This window comes from Pygoscelis adeliae, unplaced genomic scaffold (assembly GCF_000699105.1).
Source record: "Pygoscelis adeliae isolate BGI_AS28 unplaced genomic scaffold, ASM69910v1 Scaffold190, whole genome shotgun sequence".
NCBI lineage: Eukaryota > Metazoa > Chordata > Aves > Sphenisciformes > Spheniscidae > Pygoscelis > Pygoscelis adeliae.
Genome location: NW_008823922.1, coordinates 2605091 through 2615347, shown reverse-complemented (window position 1 = coordinate 2615347; position 10257 = coordinate 2605091). Strand labels below are relative to the sequence as shown.

Here is a 10257-nt window from a genome sequence, read left to right as displayed (position 1 = left end):
TGCCAGTTACTATTTGCCTGTTGACCTACTGTGCTGCCTTCTGGTACAGTACATTGCACAAGGCAAGTGAAGGTAGGTTGCCCTTCCTAGGCGATTAACTTTCAGGTAACAGAAAACGAAGAAAAAGTGTATGCAGGCAGGCAACAATCACACACAAATCTGCTTGGCTGCCCTGTGTGTACAGGATGAGGAAAGTAGTCTTGGCAATAAATAACCAAGAGGCTCTAATGATAGTGTCATCTGAATTTACACCAACACAAAGCTGGCTTGCACTATCGGATTATTTTTTTTTTTAAAGCTGTTGGTTGCCACTTAAAAAGAAAGCACATTAATGTTTTTTCAATAAAGGCTGCATTTGAGTGGAAAGCACTGCATAGAACTATCCTCTTCCCTTCACACAATGCCCCTGCCTAGTGCTTGTTGGCTATATTCTAGCAGATTGGCATGGTAAGCTTGAAGTCAGCTGTACATGAGGTTTCCTTCCAAATTTCAGTCTAATAGCCTCCTCAGCTCCAAGGAACATGTGACTTTTTTTCTAGTTGCAACGAAGAACACAACATCCTGCAAAGGCAACAATTTGGCTACTATTCTGGACTATGCTAGACTGATACCAATATCAGCTGCACGATAAAATCGGAGGCAATAATTTGTTTTACGCAGCTGCACTGTCAGATTCTTAAGTATCCCTGACATTGGGTTTCTCTCTCCCTTCACGTGCACAAACGATGTTAAAATAAGGTCAGAAATGCACTTTGTGCCATTCCTTCATCAAGTCAGCTATAGATACATAGCACAAGAGTAAGCTTAAGGTGAACTTTTCTTGCCAGTGCGGGTAACCCAGGAATTGTACAATAACTAGATGAAAGAACATAACATAATTGCAATAGGGAACTTTTAACAGCACAGAGACAGAGAAACCCAACAGGATCACTGTCTGGATATGGTTTGTGAAAGATAAAATGGAAAGGACATCATGTTCTCTTTCCTCCTAAACTTCTCCCACACCCAGGGAGAAAAAGACCATGACAAAATTCAGTATTCTCACAGGCATTTTAATAGAAATCTTCTGTTTTAAAAGAAATAAACAGTATGGCATTTGGTTTATCTCCACAATAGAAGTGAGGTAGGTGCTGAGTAAGCTCTGCTGGAATTAGAACCCATCTAAAGTAATGATAGGACCACACTTGCATCTCTAGCAGCACTACTGCAGAAGAGAGAGCTTTGTGCCAAGGGGAACATAAGTAGTTCCTCACTTGTGTAGTTCTTTCTCTCCACTGGAAAGCTACACTACGCTTGAATGTTACCAAACAACAAAGTATTTCCCCTCCCTGCCTTCCAGAGGTGAGAATTTGTCGGGATCTTTCGTTTTGTTTCTAAAAGGGGGACACACACACTCCGTTTCTATCCTCTCCAGCATTCTCACCTCTTCATCGTCAAAGAGACCTGTTCCACCACTGAAGAGGCCACCCCTAGACCCAAACGGTGTGAAGTCTTCATCAGTCAACTTAGGAGGCTTGAAGATGTCATCATCTTCATCTAGAAAGCACAAGAGCCAAGAGCTGTGGTGCAACTGACCAAGTTTCAGGAAAGGGAATTAAAGAGACAGCCAAAATAAAAATTGGTTTGATTCCATCCCATCTCTCTCATAAACATGACACACAGAGAAGCTGCTGTAGTTATATTGGGTTGTATATGGTTGCTCCACAAGACCACATTTAAGGAGGAACTCTCACTAGGCCTATTTCTAGCCTTGTTTTACACACACATCACAACCTAGATTTGTGTACACACCCACCCTCAAGGATGCTCACTGATATCCCACTCAGTTTCTAGAGTAGATGCCACGACTTCCTAAGTGGTGTCTTACATTCCAGCCCACAATTCAAAAACAAGAGAGGAAGAAATCCTACCATCCGATGGAACTCTCACTTCTTTCTTCTCTTTCAGGGTTTTCCTTGGTTTGGTCTCTGGTGACAGGGCTTTAAGAAGAAAGTTTCAAAACATAAATAAAATAGCCCATCTTTACTTGTGATCAATCTATGATAAAGAGAACCTTGAAAAAAATAATCTAACCAAGCTGACCTATACATTTTCATACGAATCAGGCCAGTGAAGCAATTCTACAAAGTACAGGTTCTAAAATTGGCACTTAGAATTGTAATAGCATCATTCTGTCAGACACTGTCGGTTCAACACAGTTGCCCACACACAGATTAGTGTCAAATGAGATGCGAGAGCAACACAGCATTCCAGATGGTGCAGATCCCACACAGAACACACAGAACCTTTGAGCATCTCAAATGGCTCCAGACGTATTATCCTTGATTCAGTTACCTGAACTCTCAGCAAAGCCAGAGTTTTATTCCTTCTAGCCTTACCATCTCAAGGTTATTGCAACGAACAGAAGGTTTCCCTGTAACTGAACAAGGTAAGCTGGTAGGTTTTATACTCTGATACCCACAGACCTAGCTTGATTGTTTGAACCACACAAGAACACGCACACACTGTTCTTGTCTGTTCATGCTCTCAGAATTACAGGTCAAAAGCAGGCTCACAAGCACTTGCCACCTCAATTTCAGTCAGCTATTTTCAACTGCTGCTTTGCTGCAAGAATATAAGTACTTGAGAGAGGTGTCTCCCTTTGAAAACGATGCAAAAGTAAATGCAGTATTTAGTCTAAAATATCACTGAAAACAGTAGCAAGGAAAAGTTCCTCAAAACGCAGCATATTTAAGCCACAAAGAGGAAAAACCAAACAACCTACACCGCCTGAAAACATAAATCTACTGCTTGAGGGGTTTTCCGCTGTAGAGCTCACAGAAAGACTACAGTGACCAGCGGCTTCCACATACTTACCTGAAACAGGGGGAAGAACATGTGGTCAAACATGCAGTTGTACAAGCAGAGGGAGAATCAGACTGGAGAGAAAACCTTTCCAAATAATATGTGTGCTTGGGGAGTGACCTGTCTCACCTGAAAGCGATGTGTTTTCCACTACAATACTCAGTGAATTCCAAACCATTCCTATAAGTTATGGTCAAAAATTTTCTCAGAAGACAAAATAGTGTCTTTATTTCCTCTCACTGGGCTTTCACCTACTGCATATTCAAATAACAGATCTGTGAAACTTCTGTTACACAGAATGTCCTGTTCAACTCTCTCACGAGTCCCCCACTATCTCACAAGCGCTTATCTAGTGTTAACTTACACGAACGCTCTTCATCCTGTTTGACTAGTACTTCTCCTTTGATTCGGGCTGCCAGCTCATCTGCAAACGACGTTGGCCTCTTCTTTTTCTGAGGAGTAGGGACAAATAACAGCATATTCCTTATATACAATCTGGTTACCAACTTGATGCAATTGCAATTATAAATACTCTATTCTACAGCCTCACTTGTACAATATCCTGTCTAGACTTTGATTGAAGCCCTTAGAAGAGGCAATGCAGCTTTCTATTAAGAAAGCAATTGAGAGATTATGCGTGCATCAAGAGGAAAAAAAAAGCCATTTCTAGTCCCTTATCACATATTTTTTTTTAATGTCACCTCGTTTTGGGAACAGGATGAGTAAGAAGCATTTACCACACGTAAATGCAACAAGTAATTTCTCAATGACCCTCAAAGACAGCTTTGATGCCAGCTTAGGGTGCAGGAGTCCCCCAGTTTAAAGGGGTAAAGCCTGAACAACCATGTTGAAAGACCATTCAGGATTTTTACAGGCCCTTTCTATGGGATCTGATCCCAGGTAACTGAGAGCTACCATTATAATCCTTGTAAGAACAGATTTTTCATGAGGGAAGTCAAATCTCTCTCTCCAGGGAGGCAACAATTACTTACAGGCCTTGCGCTTTCATCTAAGTCTCCATCCTCATCTTCCTCTTTTTCAGAGTCAAAGAGATCACAGCCATCGTAATCATCTTCATCGCTCATCTGTGCTGTCCTCTAAAAAACAATAATACCCTGTTGTGTTCTCCTGGAGTTGGCATACAAAACAAGCACAAAACTACATCTGCTTAGCTAAAATATTCAAAGCAAACTTACTGAAAGGAGGGAAACATTCAGCCATTTTGGGGTACTTCACAGCTTTTAAGAGCTAAAGAGTGCCTCTAGCTCCAAGCAAGTTGCTGCATTCTCTAGTACACCCCCGTGCTGTGTCACTGAACATTTCCAGACCAGAGACACAACTGAGGACACTAAGGCTCTCCTCGCAAGGAGCGTACTGCTACTATACACAAGCCTGAACTGCTTTGGCTGTGCTGCTTCCCTTAGCTTATGAACTCCACTCCACTGAAGACCTACTATTTAGCCTTAATTCAGGAACATTGTGATCAGCTAGTAAAAAGTTGTATCATCTTGAGCTACTCCTAAGGTGGATAGCAGAATGGCAGACAATACATGCCCACGTCTTGGCTTCAGTCATGTCAGTAAGAAACAGAGGATGAAAAAGATGAAGTGAATTGTGAGCTGGGGGCTGGCACAGTCAAGGGCCCAGAAGTGAACTAAGTCATGAACAACCCAAAGATACTTGCTCATCTTAAAATACATCAGGCATACAAAGTTACCCTATGAAGGTCAATACAGCTTAACGTAACATCTGAGTGTGTTTGTAACATTGTTTTATCAATACATTGATTTAAAAAGGGTTGCTTTTTGAAACATTGTTCTTTTGGCACTAAACCATTTCAGGTTGAGGAGCCTCAGCATACATGTCTTTCCCAGTGGCGCACCGAAACATGGGTAAGATTCCTTCTCCTACTACCACCTACTACCAACAACTAAGGTCAGGCTTGAATTTTTCATTCTAAACATTTCTTTTCCCTTTTCATTCGTTATCCAAATGGACATACTTTTCAAACATTTAATACTGTTCACATCCCCAATAATCCTACAGGAGCCTCGTTTTCCTGGGGTAGATTCTTTGAACTCTGATGACTCCAAAATTATTCCTGAGGAAAACACACATCAGGCAATGCCATTGCACATATGTTTTGCATCTAATGATGGCTTGCAAGCATGTCTTTAAGCCCAGCCCAGGTTCAATTTCACAACACAGTGCCATCTGGCCAGGACAACCTTCCCATACAAAGTTATACAAATCAGGATTAACCAAAGTTTTTAATAGTTAATTTTCTAGAGCTCTTATCTCCTCTTTCTTGCATCCTCACTGTGTCACAAGTGGAAAGTCTTTCAGGTTGTACCAGGGTATATAACCGTACCATCTTTTGGTCATCTTCACTAGGGTTTCCAAATTCATCATCTGATTCCTGGAACACAAGAGACCAAAAGACAAGCATCACACATTTTTGTCCAGCCATCAAGAGAGGGCTCAGAAGATTTGGACTTGCTTATGTTTAGACATTCAGATCTCCTCACTGTGACCTGACCAAGGAATTGTTCCTCCACCGTTGACCATCGTTATGAACAGAGCTCACTAGAAAGTCATTAATTTAGCAAAGACAGCAAGCTCCACCTGACAGTGCATTTGAGTGACTCAAAAGGGATTTAACTTTAATTGAGCAAAGATACCAAAAGCAAACTCATCAGGAAAAAGGGAGTGCTTGCATAGCACAGTTACAAAGCAGAGACATCCCAGCCAAGGCAGGCAAAACATATCAGAAATTGATAGTCCAATGCAGCAGATTTATGAGGCAAAGCCTGGAGGTGCATTACTGACACCTACTTAACCTTTAGACTTGCTCCTGTTAGTCTCCATCCCATTCTTTGTAACTGTAATTTACAACAGATTTGTTCTCCATAAATGCAATTCTTGATAAGAATCTGATTTGCTTCACAAAGTGAAATTAGACTGGAATAAAACACTTCAGTTTGAAGTATTCTACTATAATAGCAGTTAGAGCCAAAGCCACTTTATTGCTCCTCTGAAAAGCTGCAGAGGAAACTACTGCATAAGAATAATAATGAAAAGCACATTTACCACAACTGACATGGGGAACAGACATTGTGCAATATTATCTTGAGACCCCACATGAAAAAGCAAGGTAGCTAATGGCCTCATACACAACCAAGGACTCATGAATGCTTGTGCAAAGCAGCTGGTACTCTGTCACTTGTCACTTACCTCTTCATCCTTCTCTTCACTGTCAATTACACTTCCACGATCGCTATCTACAGATCCTTCTATTTTAAATGAAAACAGAGAAGTTAAGATCAGACACGACATCTGTACACAGAGCAATGTGGTCACCAGACATATCGGCAGCAACTTTAAGGGCTTTGTGAAGAGAATTAAAAAATCAGGTGGAAAAAAGAGTGGTTTGGAAGAGCTTTGAAGGCTGCCGAAATTTCAGCACTTTGCATTTCTAATACACGGAGCACAAGTTACTGAGAAGTTACTGCTTTGCATACCAGCAAAGTGGTTGTTACAGCATGATGCACATTTTTTCCCCCAGCTAATTACAGTGTGCATCTAAACATGCGAGAACACTACGCAGTATAACCCAAGCTGTGAGTTAAAACACACCGAAGTCTCAATTAGGAACTAGTTACTCGCATAGGAATGAGAGGTCATGCCAGCACATACCTTCACTAGAGAGATCTCCGAGGCCAACATCATCTTGTTCCATAAACTGCTGAGAGCCAATCAAGTAAGGTAAAGGCCTATCAATATAGAGATCCTGGAAGGAGAAAACATCAGGTCTTTCTGACACCTAGGAACAGCTCTACATTGCTGGCAAAGACAGAAGTCTTACACCCCTTGTTTTAACTCAAGGAAGATACAAACCTGTTTAAAGAGAGTCCCACCAGACACATGCTTCAAGTCAGCATGCAACTGGGTGGGCCAGCTGAGGTTTATTCCTTTTTAACACTGTCAAAGAAGGGAGCTACTTCTACTTGTGTGGTCCCAACTTGTTTTCTAGGTGTCATCTAACAGAAGAATATCCTTGCAAAGACTTGCAAACACCAGTCTTATCCCAAATCCTGCACCTAGTGTTCTTAATTACTGGGAAAGTAAAAACCACCTATGAAGATATGGTTTGTACCTAAAAAGCATGAAATTTAAAGGTCTCACTCCACCCAGAATTGAGGCTTCTCTTTCCAAGTTCACTGCCATTAAACTAACTCCCTTTAGGGTGCCATACCTTAACGCTAACCCAACTGCAAGACAAGCAGGCTACACAAGGAATAGCTCAGCAAGGAGCACTTCTCCTTCAGATGCAGTCATCAAATCCTCTTTTTAGGTAACGAATATCAATTTTATACCAACGCAGTGATACTGCTGACAGAAGCAAAGAGCAAGTCCAACAAAGCCAAACACAAACCCACGCTCCCAGCAAGAACAGGTACCTTTGGCTCAAGTATCAGTTCCACCCTTTCGTTACTTTCTTCTTCTTCTGAGTCAGAGTTGCCTGCTTTGATGTCTAGCTGTTCAAACGCACTGTCCAGAACTTGCAGCCCATAATTCACTGCTGCTTGGATTTTGGGGATCAGATCAGCTTCTTTCTGTTCCCGTGTCTTTTCCTTTAGTAACAGGAACAACACATTCTCATTGCATTTTACTCAAGACTTAATCTCACTGCAACATGCATGCAAAATTTCAACTTCAAATTAGTACAATGAAAGCTTTTTCACTATATGTAAGAGAAAGACCTTCAGAACCTTTTTTTGCTTGACTTAATTCACCTTTATCACTCCCAGAAACAGAGATGTTCTAGACATCCACACCAGCACAGTACTATCTTATTTGTGCTCCCAGCCCATCAAGAGAACATTTATGGTATAATACACCTAGACTGTAAGGTATATAGAAAGCTCTCTGAGTTTTTATCCCTGGGAATTGCAGTCAGATTCTACTTCCCCAATTCACTACCTCTGAATCCAATAAGAAGGCCCAAGGCCTCAATTCTATTGCTGAAAAAACATGCACAGCCATTTGAAAATCATCACATAAGTCTTGTCTACTGGACACAGTATTGATCTTGGGGAGGCCCTAACAGATTATCATACACTGTAGTAGCCTCCAATGTTACTGTCAACTTTATGTTTGAATGACATACACTATCCAACAGAGAGACTTCAAGGAGAAAGGAAACAGTTTGATTGTAAGCTGTAAATGTCCGCAAAATAAGTTTGAAAATGAGAAGGTAGACAACAGCTGCAAACATACTGCCAGCGCTCAAGGCAGCTTAAGTTAACTACCTGCTCTGTTTTGTCTCCACCATCAGCTTTGGGAATAGGCTCTTCCACTTCTTCATCATATACTCTCTAAAAAGTCAAGCAAAATTAATTCAAGTAAGAACAACATACTGCTGCAGGGGCTAAACCACGGGCACACCAACAAAATAAAATACAATGTTAATGTGTAATTAATTACACATTAATTTATTACATATTTTTAAAAAAGCCATGGATGATGCCAGCATTTTCATAGCTTCCTTCATGCATTGAAGTCATCATCCTGAAGTTACCATCAGGCAGCCTCTCAACCTAACTGAGGTAATTCAAGACTGCAAATGTCACTGCAGTAGTAGAAGACAAGTTGACCATTTAACCCTGTTCACAGATTGACCTGAATATGCTAAAAAAAAAAGCACTGTTTTAACCCCCCTAACATAAAGCTATTCCAGAAACCTTCAAAGTTGAACCTAAGTTTACTTACGGGCTATTTTCCTTTTGTTTTCTGTCATTTAGTAGCTTTCATTCTTTAGCATTTACGCTTCCCCTGTACTGAGAAAGTTCGCATCCTCCCTCAGCCTTCAGTTTGTTCTGATGATCCCTCCCATCCAGCTCTTTTAGCACTCTTTTGTAGGATCAGCTACAAGGAGACACAGTGGAATAAAGTCTCCCTTGAAGCTGCAAACCTAAATCCAAATCTCTCAAAACACAGGTGCACTTATCCCCTGGGAAGAGACAGATCTCTCACATGAACTAAATTGAGAACTAGAAATGAGGACCTATTTCTGTGCACTTAAATTTGGGAACAAACAGCTTCAAGCACCCAAGATTTAAGACGTTTGGTACAACCCATTCTCAGCAGAATCATGATGCTGAACAGCAAAGGTAGGCCAGAAAAGACATTGCAGCTCTGAAAAAAGCCACCACCACCACCAAAAAACCCCACAACAGAAATCCAGATTTTGTTCGTCTCGTCCTCTGCCAGCGTCTTTCCAATAATAGCATCATGGCTTCAGATGAGATACACGTGGCCTGAGAACAATGCTGATCAAAAGAAAATACCCAATAAAACTCAGAGTGCTAAAAAACCCTCCACAAATCTGAAAGACTATTAAAGCTCCACATCTTAATTATAAACATGCTCCTAGTGATACAGCGTTGTAACAGGCTTTCAAGTCTAGCTTTTACCTTCCTAAAATAGCAAGATTCATAAAGTGGGAACATTAACCGACAAATACGCTCATCATGACCAAACGTAACAGACAGCTGCCTGTAGTCCAACACCTTTAACAGCAACTGCTTTTAGCATAAAACACCACTGGGCAGCTTTACAGCATCGTATAACATTCCTCATATTTAGACAGCCAAGTGCAGCCAAATGCTACATTCATGCTACCTGTAAAGATATACCAAGACATCCCTGAGATAGCTCATTCATAGTCCTAAAAACAAAACTCTGATCTCCATGTCACATATAAACAAGGAAGGAAGGTACCTCAGAAGAGGCAAAAGGGAATCTGCCAATATTGGACAGTAAATCACTCACGAAGGAATGAGGACACCATTTAACAGAAAGCGATTAAAAGCCACTTCATCTCTAAATTACCATCAGATTTGCCAAAAAGTCAGATCACTTCTCCACATTACAGTAAGGCGCAACACCGATGTTTGAAGTACAAGCTTGGTGCCGTACAAAAGCATACTCACGTTCTCTATGAACTGCGTATTGGACAACATAAGAAAGTCATTGAAGACATTATGAAGGCGACAGTCTGTGGCTTTTGTTTCACTAATCAATCCATCTACTTGCTTTTTGATTTCATGAGTCCTGGAAATGGTTTGCTGCGAGAACTCTTGTAGAAAACGCAGAAGCTGTTTACAACAGAGGAAGGCAATAGTCAGCATCCAACTCCTTTTTCTTTTGGCACCGTTTATGACACCGGCAGAGCAGATCATACACTTCAACCGAGAATCAAAACAAACACGGTTTAGACGAAACACCCCGCGTACGCCCAGGACCAAGTCTCTGTTTCCACTCCATTCTGCACTCCCTTCCGGGCCGACTCCTCATTTTCGTTTTCTCGCCCGGACCGGAGGCTTACAGCAACGGGAGAGCCTGCCGACC

At 41.3% G+C, this 10257-nt stretch overlaps 1 protein-coding gene across 2 annotated transcripts in view; it reads right to left on the bottom strand.

The window, feature by feature from the left end:
* Nucleotides 1-9960, bottom strand: part of FAM21C (family with sequence similarity 21, member C) — a 36531-nt gene extending 26571 nt beyond the window's left edge. For both annotated transcript variants that reach the window (XM_009320414.1, XM_009320422.1), the window contains exons 1-10: nt 9840-9960; nt 8157-8222; nt 7305-7478; nt 6541-6634; nt 6079-6137; nt 5216-5263; nt 3837-3941; nt 3209-3296; nt 1911-1979; nt 1424-1536 (exon numbers count right to left, since the gene is read on the bottom strand). In XM_009320414.1, the coding sequence (XP_009318689.1) occupies nt 1424-1536; nt 1911-1979; nt 3209-3296; nt 3837-3941; nt 5216-5263; nt 6079-6137; nt 6541-6634; nt 7305-7478; nt 8157-8222; nt 9840-9869 (846 nt within the window). In that variant the 5' untranslated portion in view covers nt 9870-9960. The remainder of the gene's footprint in view (nt 1-1423; nt 1537-1910; nt 1980-3208; nt 3297-3836; nt 3942-5215; nt 5264-6078; nt 6138-6540; nt 6635-7304; nt 7479-8156; nt 8223-9839) is intronic.
* Between the last annotated feature and the right edge of the window lie 297 nt (nt 9961-10257).